The sequence below is a fragment of the Cyanistes caeruleus genome, chromosome 2 (genome assembly GCF_971803275.1).
Source record: "Cyanistes caeruleus chromosome 2, bCyaCae1.hap1.1, whole genome shotgun sequence".
In the NCBI taxonomy this organism is placed as follows: domain Eukaryota; kingdom Metazoa; phylum Chordata; class Aves; order Passeriformes; family Paridae; genus Cyanistes; species Cyanistes caeruleus.
The window spans coordinates 103,263,173-103,281,743 of NC_141702.1; the positions used below are offsets into that span (position 1 = coordinate 103,263,173).

Below are 18,571 nucleotides of genomic sequence, written 5' to 3' on the forward strand. Positions count from 1 at the left end.
TAAACATCTAATAGACATTAAATGTACTTTCAATCTCTAAAGGCAGTACAAGAGCTAAGTAATTAATAATATTTTTCACTGTTCTTCCGCAAGAAGGGAAGGAAAAACTTGGATCCAAGTCCTAAGGATTATCAGCATTTGAACAGGAATAAGAATGCAGAGCTGGGCCTTCCAAACTTTCCACATACCCCATCTCACTCCCACAGTGCTCACTGGAAAACTCACCAAAAGGGACAATGATGGGGCACGTGATGCTATAGGCCATGATGACAGTGAACACACACAGCATCCAGGCATACATTGCTCCAAATTCATATTCAAATGCCTGTTGCTAGGAACAAAAACAAAACACCCAAAACTCTCAAGTCATCCATCAATATGTCAGGAGTTAAGAATAGATTCACTAAAGCAACAATTCATCTTCTCTTATTCACTCCCCCTGAGAGATCAGTTATTTCCCTAAGAGGCAGAAATTATGTAATTAGATGAAGCATTTTGTGTATTTATTACTTGGACATACAGAAAAGATGCTGTTTCTTTCCTAGGCTTAAAGTAATTTCTCAGGGAATCTGCATCTGTAAGAAGCAGCTCCTTAAAATCCAAAGACAGAAAATAATTGTGCCATCTCAGAATCTTCACCTCACTGTGGGAGCTGTATACAGGCTTAAGATCCCATTGTAACACCTGGAATTTCAAGCTATAGGATGACACTTCACCTGGAAGTGAAGTCCTGTTCTTAAAATAGAATATAGGCAAAAATATATATTTTGCTAGGTGCATGTTCAGTTTAAAGCAAGTTCTACACACCTGATGGCTGACAGACAAAACTAACTCTAGACAGATTTGAATAAAAACCCCCCTGAAGTTCAGAGTGTAAGATAAAATCAGACCTATTCTATAAAATCCAAATCATAAAACTCTGACTTAGAGCTATGAAGAGATTGATACCTGAAGCTCAGAGCTTGGGTTTTGATTTTTGACTGTCTCTGACTGGAATAAATCCCTCCCTGTTATCTGTGCTGTGAATGAAGGGAATATGAACCTGTCATGGACAAGCGAAACAAAGGCTAAAAAAAAAAAAAAACAAAACATCAGAAAATTATAGTTAATGGTATGAAGGATGGTTGCTCCCACTGTTTCTCACAAGGATCAGTCATCGAAATGCCTCCTGCTAAGGAGGGGCTCCAATACCTGTTTGATGTTTTTCCTCTCTGCTGTGGACTTGGCCATGATCATGCGTATAGTGTAAAGGATGAGGCCTGGCAGGCGCAGCAGCTCCATCCCATTGCCCACAAAAGCAGAGGCAATCACATAGTTCACAAAGAAGGCTCCCTGGTCAGGCAGGAAGACACATCTGCCAGGAAAGACACCAAACACTGACCGGGAGGAAGGCAAGCAAACATTGGAGGTATACAATTCATCTCTATTGCCTTTGGAAATCTCTTACCGTAAGAATAAGCACTATATATGTTAAGAAGTGGCCAGAACTTCTGCTGACCTTGTTGTAAAACAATAGTGCACAGCTATGAATGCAGCCAGGGTAGTATGTAAGAGTCTGAGTTGCAATTCAGATGAGGAATAAACTGCTCACAAAAAGATGCAGCAGCCTGATGGGTGGCTGAGAGCAGACAAGAGCATCATCTAATGTCTGCAACAGCAACCTGACACAAGATGAGATAAGACTGCAATAGAATAATAATCTTTTCTAATTTGGTAACTTCTAATTGTCTTCCTATTACTGATTTCGAAACAGCATTTGGAAATCTATGTCCTAATAATTGCATTCTATTCTTTCCTTCAAGGCACAGGCACAAGAGCTTAAAATAAGCAATATGTGCAAATTTGCAATGTAATGTGTGTAAAAACATACATTTTTCTTAAAATCAGGATTCACTGGATTACAGAAAGAGAACTGCTACAGCTCTTTGGTCTCACTGTAATCCTTGTGAAGATCCCCTGTCCATGATATGCAACAATCCTCATCCAATTCCAATATCTTGTCATCCTCTCTGTAAAGAAATTCTTTCTAGTGTCCAACCTTATTGTCTCCTCCCCTTATTCAGAAGCTCAACATCATCCTAGAGTAGCAACCCTGAGAAAACTTTAATAAACACTAACCAATGACAGTAAACAGCAAAAAACATTTTAAGTCCTAAGTATTCCTTTACAAAGGAATAGCAATTAAATAGAAATTATTAGCAAAAATATTAATAGCAAAAATAGAATTATTTAGCTGATACTTACTCCAGCCTAACTGCAGAATCAGATGATTCTCTGTCAAACAGCCAGCGGAAAAAAAAATCAAGGCTGAAAGGAAGATGGTGAATGCAATTCAGTCTCCCACACCTTAGTACTGCCTAAAATTGCTTCTCTTTTTAAGCAGCTTAAATCAAGACAGTGGATAGAGAGAATTTAATCAAATAATCTGAACATTTTATCAAAGTTACGGATAGCTAGAAATAAGAAAAATGGTACAAAATGAAACAGAACAAAAACATCTACTTCATATTAAAGTTTTAATGATTCATTTTTAGCAATTATTATACAAATAGGACAAATACATGACACCCAGGGAAACAACCAAAAACTGTAAAGGTGCAAAAAAAAAAAAGGACAACTCCAACTGAAGTGTAAGACACAGGAAACTTGGTTCTCAGCTAAAATGGTGAGTATGGGTAACTTTTAATGAGCCATTGATCTCACAAGGTCTTAACTTTTTTGTTAAAAGAAAAGACAGGCTTCAGAAACTTTTAAGGGCTCTGAGGTTCCCAGATGTAAAATGAACATTGAAATCTAATGTAATGATAACATAACCACACACACTGGAGAGAGGGTACATGGACTATATGTCACAACTAGAAAACACAATATTATGTCTCATTATAGAAGTACTCAGCCATTATTTCATTAAACTATAATTCTTTACCTGGTCAGACCAAGGGAAGGCAGAATCAATACCATGAAGATCAAAAATATGTAGACTTTATGCATCATTATTCTGTTCTCTGCAGATCTATCAACATAAAAAGGCACTGAGTAAGAAACTCACACAAAAAGCTGCCACATATGAAGGCTCTTTCCTGGACAATGCCAGCACCTGTCAGACTTCCAGCTTTCCCTATTGTATCACACTGCTACCAGATAAAAACCAAACAACTTTGAGATATTCACCAATATGGACCAAGCAGACTTTCAGTGTCTTCTTGGGCAACAAAAATATTGCTGAATGTTAATCCAGACTCTGGATGAGCATCACTACAGGTCTGCACAACATGCACGGGGATGTGCGACCAGCACAGCTGGTCTTTCACCCAAAGACACTCAATCTTGCAACAGCTTGTAAACAAACAGCTCTCCAAGTGTCATGCCAGGAAGGATTAAGCAGTTCAGAAAAGGGCACTGCTGCCAGGAAATCAGATACTTAGACAACCTCCCTGTCAAGTGTCGACTCTTGGGGAACAACATGACACTACTAATGCTATACCCCTACTACAGTAGCAGGGACACGGATCCAGTGACACTCTGTTGCCAGAAAAAGGCAGCACTATGAACACTTCAGACTCTTAGAGGTGGTATCTGATAGGGCTTTAAAATCACAGGGGTTTTATTACAGGAACACTTGGGCACTACGAGACCTATCAGTGTAACTACACCGAGGCTTGAAATCAGACCTGTGATCTCTAGTGACTTCAGAAAATTACTTTAACTGATTGAGAAGGGGTCAAAGCTCATGTGTGTAGCACAGCTACCAAAACAGAGTTGATGCAAAGCATACAACTGTAACAAATAAACAGCAGACTCTGGACACGGTGTCTTAGGAAGGAATTGTACAAAAATTCAAAAGGAAAACCACCAAAATTACTTCAGAATATAAAAACAATGACTACAAGCTTTATGGATAAAGACTGAGAGAAGTTGAGTGAAGATGGGATTGAATGTGAACTACCACACTTTTATCTGTGATCAGGTAAACAGGGCATCAAATCTGGTACTCCAAACCAAGCTGTGCTGAGTTCTGAGTTCTCTCTCAAGTCAGCAGCGCATTAGTGGGCTTGACATCTCTAGGGTGCACCAGTTCAGTGTGAAAACCTTGCATCAACACATCTACTGGACCTTTGGCCACATAGATCTTCTCAGATCACCACTGTTTACTGTTAGATATTTACTATTATTAGATATTTATCTGTTGTTAGGTATTCATTTACTATTACATATTTATCTATTGTTAGATGTTTATTACAATCTACTATTGTTAGATACTCATCTATTATCTGTTCTGAATTATTAATTATTAATTATTACTACCTATTATTAGTAGATATTTAGGATAGAGACTTGACAAGGTAAAGGACTTGTCAAGCCTCTAAAGGGGGGAAAAGATGCCTTAAGTTTTAGCTTTCGTATTTTCAAGATTCTGTGCTGCCTTGGTGTGAAACTCTGAACTTCATATGAAGTGTTATTAAGATCTCTTCATGGGGTAGGTAGACAAAACAATCCTTTTCCAGCTTGAGAACCAAGGACAACTGTTGCAGCCTGGGGCCCAAAAAGTATAAACAAAGGGGAATTGAGGAGAGCAAACAAAGAGGATGGGACTTCATAACCTGAAGCTGTAATTGGACAATTAACCCCAATATGTAAGTGAACCAAAACTTTTATGAAAGTGCCAAAACTTGGGACTGGTCGTCCATCTTGCAACCATCTTGGTCCGTGCTGGGTGCAGCCCTGGCCAGGCTCTTGTACTGCCCAAGGTGTAACTTTTAAGGTCTTTTAATAAATACCTACTTTATTCCTCTCACTCTGCCTAGCTGCTGTTCCAGATCAGCCTCTCTAGGCATCATATCCAACAGATCTGAGCTGTGCACCAGGAGTTACATCCATTACATTTTGTAATGTCAAACAACAAAAAGATGGATGCCCTTTTTATAAGCTGTCAGCCTGGAGAAGATCCAAACCACATGGACTGTCTTCCCAGGGAGCAAGTTAATTATGGGATTAGAGGCACTACCCATGCTCTTGTTGAAGCTACACCTGAACCTGCTCATACACCTTTTTTTCTGATTAAACACAAAGAGGAGTGAGGTGGGAAGCAGGGGAAAGCATAAGCAAATCATGTGGTCATATTACACTTGCTGTGTGGGTTACAAATTACCCAACCCCTGAAGTGTGGTTATAAAACCAGAAAGAGACAAGAACAGGAAATTCCCTGCTATGAAAAGTCTGCGGATTTGAGAGCTCTATGAAAGATCAGCACTTTCATTTATTTTAGTAGCTCAGCTGATAAGGTAAAAAACAGAGGAAAATGTTGCTTACTTTGTCCAGTGGGACTCCAGCAAAGTTGAGTAATAGACAATTGTTGGTAGCAAAGCTGAGAAGGACCAGAGCAAGAGTGTTGGGAAAAACTGACTGATGACAGGATTCTAGTGGGGGAAAAAATAAGAATAAATATTAAGAACACTTTAATGCAGTTGTGGTGGAACACAGATGCTAATATTTTCTTTTTGTAAATTATAGCAGGATGAACTGGAGAAACTATATTCAGACAGTCTTAAATTAAGTAGTGAGTGTTTAGCACTGGCATGCAAGACAAAAAAGTAAGACTGGGAATTAAATTCCATGAGAGTTCAGTCTCACAAGTAGTTTTTATGTAGTTCACACTAGCTTGGGGAAATATTTAAAAAGAACTGCTTGCAAGTTGCTTTAGCTGCAGTCAAACTAGGATCAGATAAATAAGTCATCTTGCTTTGAACCCTATAAGCAAAATAAAAACAGCATTTTACCTTAGAGTTAAAAATCTGATTCTCCCCTTCTTATCATAAAAATCAAAATACAAGTTGGACTTAAAATTCCATTTTTTGCAAAGATTTTTTTGATTATACAATTTCGAATTACGTAAGTTTGGATTGCAAATTTTTACCACAAACACATAAATACATTATAATAATATAAAGCCTCAGATAAAAATTACTTCAGATTATTATCCAGGAAAAAAAAGATGGTTAAAGACCTGATTCTGGACTTATGGTTTTAATCAGTAGCTACATAAAACAGTCCTGAGAATTTCAACTGAAGGTGTCAGGTAGGAATTTAAACTGAAGGTATTACAATGAAACACTACCAGTTTACCAAAATTTTGCCCTGATTCACAGCTACATCCAAACATATGGCAATACTCACATTAAGGTAGTGAATAGGTTTAGTGACATTGAACTTGTCCATGGTTGAGATGATTATGGAAGGAGTAGTAAGAAAAAAGAGCACAATAAAAAGCAGCAGATTAATGCAAGCCCATCTAAACCACCATTTCAATCCATGCACTGAAAGATTCTTCCTGGAGAAAGAAGTAAAAATAAAAAAGACATTAAAACAAGCAGCAAGCATTTGCTGTTAAAAGAAGATATATACACTATCTGTCAAGTAACAGGTGGCATTGCTTTTTCTAAACTGAGCTTTCAAAGTTATATAACAAAGCACTACACAAGTTTCAGTTGCTATTACAAATGAAGAGAACTGTGCAACCTCTTTTGTATGATAACATAAATTGCACTTGCAGAAGAACATACTTAATCTTTCACTACACAAACATAACGTCTAATCTAGTTAAGGTTTCAGATGAAACACTTCCATTGCTCAATAACACAGAAATACTAAACAGAAATGGAACAAGAAGAGACAGAGATAGAAGACACAGAATTTCTGCAAGAAGAACACCTATCAGAGGCATAATCTACAAAAAAAACTGTGATTTGAAATAAAATTTCAAATTTGTAAACACTGCATCCCTTCCTGCTATGTTAAAAGAGCAATTATAGATTTTAAACAAGTTCTTAAATGTTACTTGAGATGGTTGCCAAAAGGACTGGAATGATTTGAATGCCAGGAAAAGCCAAATAATCAGAACAAACAAAACAGGGATGCAGAGGCTCAGTAACATCCCAAATTATGACAAGTCTTCTTGTGAACTTGGCATATCCCTGTGGTCCTTCTTCTTCAAGGTAGCAGGGGAGAAAAGGAAAAGAACAGGAAGAAGACAGACCAGAGTTTACAGAGTGGATCAAGTTATGCTCATCATGTGGTAACCCAGAAAAATATATACATATTCTGAGGATACTCAGCACTAATAGCAAGTTGCTTTCCTCAGATCTCAAGAGTAGGTATACACTAGCCTCAAGAAATGGAAGCACTGAGGGACAGACATAAACAGGATTAGGTTTACTTTTAAATTTTGGGGTGGAGAAACTCTAGTCCATTACCCCAAGTAATGTGCACACATCCCAAGGTCAATGAAGAACACCAGTAATGAAAATAAAGAGGCAGATCAGCCACATTCCAACACTACATAAAACTTTAGTTTTAGTTTAGTCTCGTCCCTATTTGTCCTGGGCCCATTTTAAACCTACATTATCACCAAGAAATGGATGTAAAACAGGAATCTTACCAACAGATATTCTCAGGATAAGGAGCATATGTAACCTCCCAGTTGGATACACACAGCTCCCTGCTGTAGGGTGATGGCTGGGGTTCTCCTTTACACTTAATGCTCTGACATTTGCAAGCATTGAAGTCCTTAAGGATGCTGTAAGGAAAAAGAAGAAGATTTTTCCAATTTTTTTTACACCAGAAAATGTTAAATATGTAAGGAGAAAATCTGGGAATAGTGATAAAGGTTTTGGGTTTTTTTCCTTAATTTTAGTAACCTGTGATCAAGCTAGAACTTAAACAATAATGTAACATATTATGCAATAATGACCATTATATAAACAGTTGCTACCACAGGCTTGAGCTCTGTTTAGCTGGAAATAAAAGCAACCTTGGTTTAAATTGTTTACTGCTTCTACCAACATGAACAACAGCAATGAGTCATATTAAAAAAAAAAATCAGAGCCTGAGAGCATTGGGAAAAAAATTAAAGACAGACAGTTTCCTAAACACGTTTTTACATAATACAGCTGTTTTCAAATCAAAGTAGACTAATGAAATGAGACTGCAGACTAATGCTTTACACTGGTATCAAAACCAGCCAATTTTGCCTTGAGTACCAATTCTCAGAAGAATTTTTAGCATGCTGGTATTCCCACAATTCAAAATATTAGCCTCTTTCACCCACTCCTAAAATAATCACAGTGCTTAATTCTATCTTCCAATATTATGAGTTTACTGACATTCAAAATATTTAAAGAAAATTTAAACATGCCCAAAATAAATGCTTTCAAAGATCTCTCAAAGGACAGCAGTAAAAGGGCAAGGCACACATTCAGAGACTATTTTATTACAGTAGCATAGAAACAATATATATTTTATTTAAATGGGGAGATTCTAAAATCTGTAAACATGCTTGTTTCTCAGTTGTGGTCTTAACACAAAGACGACAGAGAACCACACACACACAAAGACCAAACTAACAAACATAACCCTCAACCCCCCAGATCTTTTCCTTACCAGAATTCAAGCAGCGATGTCAGATTGCCAGCATCTTGCAGCAGCAAGCATTTAAGACAGTTGATTATTCTTAGATAGTTTATTTTTTAAAATACATACAGAGCAAGTTTTAGCCATCATTAAAAAGCTTCTACAACCACCTAAGTCCCCAGAACCTCACTTATGACATCCTATTTCTCTCATCCTATTTCAGGGCTCTGCAGAGCAGAGCATCCTAAGGCCACCAAATAACTTTCTAATTTGATGGGAGCCTCAGCTTCACACATAATTTAATCTAATTTCCCAGGGAGTGGAGTCTACCATATTAATTCCAAGCTAAACAAACTAAAATATTTTAAGATCTTGATGATTCAACTCAGAAATGCCTGCAGTGTAACTCAGAATGCTTGCTCAAGGAGGAACTATCCCATCAAAATTGTACGCAACACATCAGTAGCTAGGGAAGGAACTTCAGTGGTCGTTCCTTCTTCCATTTTCACATCTCAAAATGTTATTTCACGACAAAATTGGGAAAGGAGGCAGATTTCATCACAGTCACTACTCAGTGAAAGAGCAGCAAGCAAAACTTTCTCCAATATACCAAACTCTTGCAAGAAATCCTACATCCTGGACTTCCTTGAAAAATGGTCTGAAAAACTGTCTCTCTAACATGACTTGAAGGTCAAAAGAATGTAGATGATTTAAACCACAGAGGCTCAGAACAAAGCATGATGTATTATGTTGTAATATGAATATTATTCTTCTTCTTCTATTATATTCTATAATAGAATAATATATAATATTATATAATATTCTTCTATAATATATTCTATTCTTCTATTATAATTTGTGTTAGCAAAAGATGCTCACAAAGTGCCAACAGAACATGAGAGGCTGCACACATTTTTCTCTGCAAATGACTGAATCAAAGCACAGAAAACCTTCTATTAGGCCCACACATATATCTATAACAACAAGTAAGAGATATACAGAATATGTGTATCTATCACCTGTGGCCAGGTCCCTACACTGCTGAGATGACTTAATTGGCAGTGTAATTTCTACCCACTCTGACCAGTTGGTAATTGGACCATTTGCACAGTAGGAAATGGAGATGTCAGTAACTGATATTCAAGAACCAGTTAGTCTGGCCTCCTTAACCCACACTGATGGATCCCACACAGAAGAGAAAGGCTCTTTATCCCATTAACTGTCCCAAGCCTTTTAGTCCCTTAGATAATTTCTTCATTCAAACCAAAGAGGCTAAAACACATTTATGGGAAAACTTACCAGAAAGCAAAGCAGAGCAAATCCAGAATGGTGAAAAAGAAGAAAGGAAGAACCAACATAAGCAAACAAGAGACACAAACAAGAGATCAGCTGTACTATTTTAGTAAAAAAAGAACAAACAAGACAACAGACAAAACTTACTAGGTTGCCATGGATTTCTCTTGAAATGTTACAAAAGCCATTCCCAGTGGGTTATTATGAACAGCTTGTTCCTCTTTCAAATATTCTTCCTCAAGTTCATTTCTAACTTTGGTATAATAATCTACAGCATCCTCCTGTGGGGAAATTGATGGTTGTTACATGCAGGTACCAGATGGCCAATATCCTCATTAACACACAGCTTACACAAACCATAATCACCCTTTCTCCTGCCACTCCCACAAATTACAAATCATGTCACAAAGCAAAGACAAACAAGATTTTCTTGTACTTCAGCTAGTGCGCTAAGATTACATTCCAAAAGTTTCAGGGAATTCCTTTTCTATGCAGTATAAGAACATGGCAGATGAGCTATGGGCAATGAAGAATCTTCTGAAGGTCAATAAAACATGACACAAAAACTGTTTTCTACTCTAATAACCTACTTAGCCATAACTAAAAAAGAACACAACCTCTTACCCTTTCACATCCTCCCATTTCGCAGCAGCAGAATTGACCACATGGTTTAGGGTTGATTTTGACCCTCTTGCCATACTTCTGATGCAGGTGTTCATAGTAAATCAGGCTTTTTTCTGCCTGTTTTCTGCACAGAAAAATGCATCCATAAATTTTTTCAAGAAAACAGTATCAACATCAAGCTTAAAAAGATTATAATCCCTGAGAGGAAAAAATTATGCCAAGGACTGATAGCAAATTAATCAGTCATCAAAGATATTTACATGCAGTTTATTTTGGTTACTTATATAATTTACTTGCAAGTCCATAATATCATTATACAGCCTACACTTGTAAAAAGGTTCTAGGAAAAGAACAACCCAACGTTATTCTTGAGAGCCCAGAAGATAACATTTGTCTCTCCTGTGATCAGCACCTCTGGCCAAAGAAGCAGGGTTAACAGAGTTATTAATTCAATAGCTCAGTTTTTCACTTTGCACTGCCTGTCTAGAAATAACTAAGTATATATATACATAAATAATCAGCAAGTCAAAACTTAACTTAGGCAAAACACAACATATCACACCAACAAGAGATGGGCTGAACCCTATAAACCGCTTTAAAACACAGCTGAATCTAACTGAAGTCCAGACCAGAACTTGAAGAGCAGAATCCATCCTTAGGATGCACCAGGTTAGTACCACAGGTACATGTTGATTAAGGACTAGCAAAACATCCATAAAATTAAGCTAAACTCATGTAGGTAACAAAAGCAAGTACCTTTTTTTGAACAGGTTAATAAGCTTGGCTACATCGTAACACAGCTGGACCTCCAGCACAGTGCAGGTTGGGTAGGCATCCCTGAAACCAAGCAGCACATAAGAACAGTAAGAACAGAAAGTACAATGAAGAAATTGTTTCAAAGAGAAGCAAGAAGAAACTGTTTCAAAGAGCAGCACTGGTATCTAACTGACATCTCATCACTCATTTAATTTCTGAATAAATTATCAGAGAGCAGAGACTTCCACAGACAGTTGTTGGAAGTTATTTTAATACGACATGCACAGCTTTATTCCGAGTAAATGCAGTATGGGGGCATGAATGGAAAGTGCGGATACACAGGCACTTTCTTAAACTCTGATTTTAAGATCAGCTAACTAACTTCATTGAAATCTAGTGTTTTCTATATTTTAAACAGCACAAAATTCAAAATACTTATCTACTTGGGCAGGGAGAACTACCAGGAAAATTTTACATCTCCTATTCCTAAACAAAGATGGAAAGAAACTTTTTACAAGGGCCTGTAGTGACAGAATAAGGGGGAATGACTTCAAACTGAAAGAGCATAGGTTTAGATATTAGGAGAAACTTCTTTACTGTGAGGGTGGTGAGGCACTGGCACAGGTTGCCCAGAGAAGCTGTGGATGCCCCATACTTGGAAGTGTTCAGGGTTATGTTGGATGGAGCTCTAAGAAACCTGCTGTAGAGGAAGGTGTTCTTGCCCATGGCAGGGAATTGGAACTGGATGATCTTTAAGGTCCCTTCCAACACAAACCATTCTATGACTCTAATATTATTTCTCAAGTATGGAACTTACGTGAAATGGTTTTGTACTGTCTCTTCACTTGCATTTTTTGGAAGACCAGTTATGAACAATGTGCATTTAACCTAGGAAAGAAAACACAAATTACATTTTGATAAACCACCTTACAAAAGAGAAAACAAGAATATAAAGAAGGCCAAAATACATCACAATTAGCTGTGCAGTAGAGCAGGAAAAAAGGTAGGTAATTTTGATTTTGGTGGAAGCTCATCTATTTAAGACAGAACTTTCTACACTGGTAACCGGTTACAGCAAAATTTTACAAATCCCTCCCCAACCCCCTTATCTCCATCCATTTTCATAATTCACTCAGTAAAGCATTGCTTTCAGTCAATTCCTTCACATTTATGTCACTAGCATTCATGCCATTCTAGCATGCAGGAGGCATCTTAGCAATTTGCTTTTTTAGCATTATGCATTGGCAAATACACTTTTTCTCTCCAATACAGACACTTACTATGTTTTCTTCTTTATATGTGACATACTTCATGTGATGTCTCATGAAGACAACAGTCAGAATCAGGTAAACAACAGCAAAAACTGTGTGCAGCCAAAGAAGATTATTGCTGTCAGACAAAACGTTAGGAATATGAGAAACAGGAAGAACCAATTGTCCAACTGATACAAACAGCTATCAAATGATCAGATCAAAACCTCTCACTGAACACAAAACAAGAAAAAAGGCAATCACTGGTAGTCAGTCACACCTATGCAGATGCCTTGGACAGCCAACAGGATTATTTGCTCTCATTCATGAAATGAATCAATCATAAAATTCTATGGGTCATATAGCTGAAAAGAAAAAGATACTCTATGACATGGACATATTTAGGCAGTGATTGGCTCTCACCTTCTCATTCAGGCAACCTACAGCACATATGATGCTACTTGCTAAAATGTTTGTTATTTACTTTATTATTTATTGTGCTGAATGCATAATTGAACTCTCCTTGATTGCAATCATTATTCAAATTGAAAACAGTCTCATACAGGGAGTAAATTCTGCTTTTCTAGCAGCTCCTTCTTCAAAGCTTACCGAAGTTCTGTTCTGTGAAGAGCTCTTCAATTTTGTAAAGGGCATTAATAATTGCAATTGAACTAAAATTCAGAACAAGAACCTATTTTGCAGATAAAAAAATCCAACAAAGTAAAAAAAATCCCCATTAGTTAATTGGTTTCATAACATGGTTAAGCAAAACAGAAATTCTACTGGACACAGCGTCAGGGATGGATGTGGATTGATCAAGAAAAAAATCAGAAGATCTGTGCAGCTTTGTACTTCAACTATTTTACAGACTTTTTAAAACACATAGAAGTATTTTTAATTGTAATCTAGATGGGAGAGATATGCAGACACATAAGTCTAACGTAAGGGAATTTAAATCACCCCAGCTACACATTCCAGTAAAGCTATCAGCTTTACCTTCCTTCTGAAGCATGGTTTCCCTTAATGGGGAAATTTCTGAAAATAATATCACTGGGTGTACAGTCATTAGCCAAGAGAAACATGTGGTGTAAGAAGTGAGAGCTGAGAGAGTAGAAGCCCAGTCTCAGGATTTCTTATCAGCACTGTAAGTGCACAGCCTGAAGCAGAACACATCCCAGTTGCAGTTGATGTACAGGGATTAAGTTACTCCAACCCCACGAGTCATGCTGCAAATATCAATTCTTGTGTTTAGAGACCATGGCAGGAAACAGACATCAGCACAGAGGGACTCTGCAAGACTGACTTACCTAGTCTGTAAGTTTACTATAGTTGTTCTTCCAAAACTATAGGGATCTTTATCTAGGAAGAATAATAACAAGTAGGAAAATTAACTGGTGCAACACTTACTGCCAGAAAGTCAGCTTTTACTCTACTTTTTAAAGAAGTTGTTACATTTCTTTTTAATATTGAGCAAGTTAATTGATAAAAAGATTTAGAATCATAATCAATGCTGGTTTACTCTGTCCTGCATTTTAAAGTTGGAAAAAAACCACCCCTAGATTATACCACATTCAAGTAATCAAGAAAAACAGTAAAGTGTTTTGAAAATCTAAACACTAGATCTTTGAAGCAGTTCCCTTTCACCCTCCAATCTCCCATCATGTCCATTAACAACACTGATTAGGGATTGAACATAATTTCCTTCACATTTTTCTTTCATCTTAATTGATTTCTTATCTCAGGCTTTTAAGCTGCATTAATTCAGTGTTGACAAAACAGTGTTGACTGCAAGTGAGGGAAAATTGAGTAAATGATCACAAAGGAAAAGGAGTTAAGTGTATCTAGAAAGCTAAGCAATCCTTCTAGCCCAGACTGTTAAACCACATTGCAAGTTAAGTCATCACAACTGAAAGAACTTCAAATGCACAAAATCAGCTTACAGCGCAAGAGGAGGAAGAAGGGGAGAGAATACTAAAGGTTTGGTTTCTGCTGTATTTCCTACACTCACAAAGGCTAATGCAGAAAACCAGAAGCTATATTGTCCTGCTTTAATAAAAAGCTGATATTAATATATACAGAGAATTGCCAAGAAAGCACCCATAAAAAGGAGGTCAGAGATGGAAGTTCCACCAGCGAAACAATACAAAAAGGTACAGTGTATCCTATTACAGACAAGAGCTATGTCACAATGTTCTTAAAACCATGAAAATACTTTAAACATGATCTTGAAGAGACTGATACAAAGCCAGGTACAAAATGGGATTGTAAGCACTCATAATCAAAAATGGATGAATTTATAAATGGAAGAATTCATAAGAATTTATAAAAATGGAAGAATTTATAGTGAGATCTCACTCAAAGAACTCAGGTTTCCCACCAGCAAACTGAATAGCAGACTAGAGGACATCATTATTGTATTTGTAGGTGCCACACTGGAAGACATAATCAGGACTAGACTGCAAGAAACATGAAATGAACTTTATCTACTCAGCATTGACAAAGTCTCTGCAAGATATGTCCAATTTTGAGACACAAACCAAGACATAAAGGAACAATCAGAGACAGTGTAGCTAGATTAAAACAAAAATTCAAGGCATGGCTGATGATTTTATGATCAGCCAAATGCAGAACATTTCTCATTAAAGACCAAATTAACTGGTTTGTTTATAAGAGGAAAAAGCAGAAAAAAATGTTTATTATTCTTAAGCAGCTACAAGGATTTTGTAAAGAGGAAAAGAATAATCTATAATCTCCAGTGACAGATCAAAAATATTGATTTTAAATTAATTGAAGCAAAAGAGATTCAGACTGGATACTAGAAAAATATTTCTCAGCTGTGAAGATGTTTTCCATTGACAATCACCACCAATAAAAAACATAGTGATCAATACCAGGTAAGAGGGCATGGATAAAGTTAATCCCGCCTTAAGCCTTTTAAGTCTTGTCATCTGTGTCTGCAGGTCTGCAATCTTGTTTCTGACAACAGTTTAAAGAGCCCGCTACAATCACACAAATTTGACATCAGACTGAGGGGCTGTGTTGGGTTTGTGTGGCCAGGTTTAGGTAACGGAGGGGTACAGGGGTAGATTCTGTGAGAAGCTACCAACTTCCCCCATGTCCAAGACAGTCAATTCCAGCCAGCTCCAGGACAGACGACTGCTGGCCAAGACCAAGGCAATTAGGAATGATAGTAACACTTCCATAACATATTTTAGAAGGAGAGAAAAGTTATTGTGGAGATCTAACTGCAGAGAGAGAAGAGCAGAGTGAGAATATGAGAGAAACAACTCTGCAGACACCAAGGTCGGTACAGAAGGAGGGGCAGGAGGTGCTTCAGGCACCAGAGCTGATGTTCTCCTGCAGCCCATGGTGGAGGACCATGGGGATGCAGAGATCCACCTGCAGCCTGTGGAGAAGACCCACACTGGAGAAGGTGGATGCCTGGGAGGAGGCTGTAATCTTGTGGGAGGCTTGTGCTAGAGGAGGTCCTGGCAGAGACCTGTGGGCCCATGGAGAGAGGAGCCCATGCTGGAGAGGGTGGGACTTGTGACCCTTTGGGGGACCCACGCTGTGCATGAGGGACTGCATCCTGTAGAAGAGTGACTTATGGTGCAGCAGTTTGTGAAGATGGTATCCAGCCAGAGTCAACCCACTACAGTGGTTAAAACATCACCTTATAAGCTTTAAAAAAAAAAAAAGTCTGAAGAGTTTTAGTATTATATAAACTAAAGAATTCTTCTAAGAATACAAGAAAATAAATTCTTACCAAGCAGATCACCTGATAGATTGACAGGCAATATCACACACACGGACAAAATGCTGATAGCAATCAGCAAGCAGATGATGTGACGCTGGAAGGCGAGGTAATGTATAGCATCTTCACCACACCTCTCATGAATCTCATCATCACTGCATCAGACAGAAAAGCACATGTCTTTTAGTCTTCTTGGAAGTGGTTTATGAACACACATTAACTCCTCAGTCTACTCGGTGACATCCTCTGAAAGGATTTTGAAAGGATTCCTTTTGAAAAGGAATTTCAAAAGGATTTCCTTTTGAAAGCCCTACTGGCTTTCAAAATGGCTGTGTTCTTTCACGTGTAAATGCCAGTAATAAAAGTGTATTTTTTTGTGCAATACCACCATACAAAACTTAACACTAGGGAATTTAGGATTGCAACAATAATCTGAAAAGCAAATATGAATCCAAATCCTTTTGGACTAGAAGATGACAAAGTCTTTTGCTGAGACCTGCTTTATGCCAGTCACAAGCCTAGCTCTCCAAATTTAAGATCAGTGACAGTATTCGCTCATCTCCATAAAGGCTCCCTGTGAGGCAAATTACAACAAAACCACCTCACTCTTTATGACACCCAGGTAAAAGGAAATAAAAGGCTTTGGAATAAAGTCTCACCATTTCTCCACTTTCAGCAGATTAGATCCTTAGAATAGGAGAACTTGGAAAAGGAAAGAACTGAACTAGCAAAACTGGAGAAACACAGGCTTAAAACCCCCACCTCCTTCATGTTTCAGTGTATCCAAGCTAGACATTTATTTTCAAAGTCATGAGCTACTAAGCCCCAAGACACATAAAGAACACACACCACATGTCTAACATTCTGTTTCTGGGAAACACTGGGATGGACTTCCCCTAGTTAGTCAATTCCAGCCCCAGCTAAACCACTCGTTCTCCACAGAAACCCTTGCAGAGAAATCCCAGTGCCTGCCTGGGGCCTTACTGGCTTCAAACAAGGGAACACCCACAAGGTACTCTTTGAAGAGTAAAATCCTAGAGTGTAATTATTAGCTCTGAATCCATATAAATGCTATAGATTCACTCAGATTCACACATTGTCCTAAGACTGGGAAGTCCCTGAGCTGCTAGCAGGACAACTGTATCCTGAAAAAGTACTCCTGTAAATTGACCTTGTTTTCACTTCCTTTTTTCAGCCAACCAGAGACACCTGTATCAGTGCTTGTATTAAAATTCTATCTGCTCAAAGGTGAAAATAACCCCCAACATTTTTGAATGAAAACCACCTTTCTACATTAAAAAAGATCTAAGCAAACCACAGCTCTTGCTATTTCTGTTTCATATACTTACTGCATCCGAAAAGCAGCTGTAATCCAAGAACAAAACCCCTATAAATAAAAAAAATGAAGTTTTTAGGAGCTAACATACAAAAATCCAATTAAGACAAGTATTTCTCTTAGCTAAAAAACTGGTAGTTTGTTGCTCTGAAATACAAGGGTCTAATACAAGTTAATCAGGTAAATGCTTGCTGAAAACACTGCTGAGATTACATTAACAGAAAGGCTTCTTACGTAGGATTACAAATCTCCCAATGAAACTGGATAGCAGAATTCACATCTCACTGAGCATTCTGCTATGGTTCAAAAAACCCTTCTCTCTCAAAAGGGCTCTTCTTTCAAGTGAACATTATCCAACTAAATAGATACGTGTTACTCAATGGCTAAAGTTGCTTTAGGGTTTTAAAAAGATGAAGTACACAAATAGCAGAGCAATCCTGATCAAACACTAGTATGCTTTTGATGCTCACACAAATAATTCATCTGTAAATCTAAAAAAGGCTAGATATTAAGTTGATGCATGCATATATAAAATGATGAAAACTTAGGATGCCACTATGGGATAACTTTTGCATGGTTCCTTCTGAAGTTGCAACACAAAATTATAGAGGTGTACCAATTCAAGGACTTCAGAAAGACCATGGAGGGAGCCAGTTAAAAGTCTGGCCAAAATATTACCCTCCACTCCAAACCAACTTGATTATTAAGAGTGCATAACACTATTATTAGCCTCACACTTGCATCCAGTTTTCTCAACACTGTGAGGAAAACAATGTACTGTAAAGAGCAACCAGGTATTATTTGCAATGTGAACACAATGTAACTTTTTGAACTATTATTCCAGCACAAATTATTTACCAGTCTTTTTTTCACTCGCCCTTCTCATTTTGTAACACTAACATAGTCCCTCTTTAAATTAAAAAAAAAAACAAAAACCAAACCAGACTTAGAAATGATGACACAAGATACTGGTTTTATGGTATGACAATAGCTTGTCAGGAAACAGAGATTGTGCATTGTTCTATAAAAACACAGTTAACAATGCATTATTGATTTTTGCATAGAGATGAACCTCCAGTTTAATGACGGTTCATTGGACTATATGGAATGGCAAATTACAGCAGATTCCATTCAGAAAGTATTATCAGAACT

General features: G+C 37.6%; 1 protein-coding gene across 1 annotated transcript in view; it reads right to left on the reverse strand.

Moving 5' to 3' along the window:
- Positions 1-18,571, reverse strand: part of TMEM63A (transmembrane protein 63A) — a 32,763-nt gene that overhangs the window by 7,046 nt on the left and 7,146 nt on the right. The window contains exons 7-21 of the mRNA XM_086875217.1: positions 17,433-17,470; positions 16,096-16,238; positions 13,637-13,688; positions 12,360-12,468; positions 11,897-11,967; positions 11,080-11,160; positions 10,324-10,447; positions 9,847-9,980; positions 7,436-7,573; positions 6,175-6,328; positions 5,311-5,417; positions 2,927-3,013; positions 2,245-2,307; positions 1,192-1,354; positions 226-331 (exon numbers count right to left, since the gene is read on the reverse strand). Of these exons, the coding sequence (XP_086731343.1) occupies positions 226-331; positions 1,192-1,354; positions 2,245-2,307; positions 2,927-3,013; positions 5,311-5,417; positions 6,175-6,328; positions 7,436-7,573; positions 9,847-9,980; positions 10,324-10,447; positions 11,080-11,160; positions 11,897-11,967; positions 12,360-12,468; positions 13,637-13,688; positions 16,096-16,238; positions 17,433-17,470 (1,570 nt within the window). The remainder of the gene's footprint in view (positions 1-225; positions 332-1,191; positions 1,355-2,244; positions 2,308-2,926; positions 3,014-5,310; positions 5,418-6,174; positions 6,329-7,435; positions 7,574-9,846; positions 9,981-10,323; positions 10,448-11,079; positions 11,161-11,896; positions 11,968-12,359; positions 12,469-13,636; positions 13,689-16,095; positions 16,239-17,432; positions 17,471-18,571) is intronic.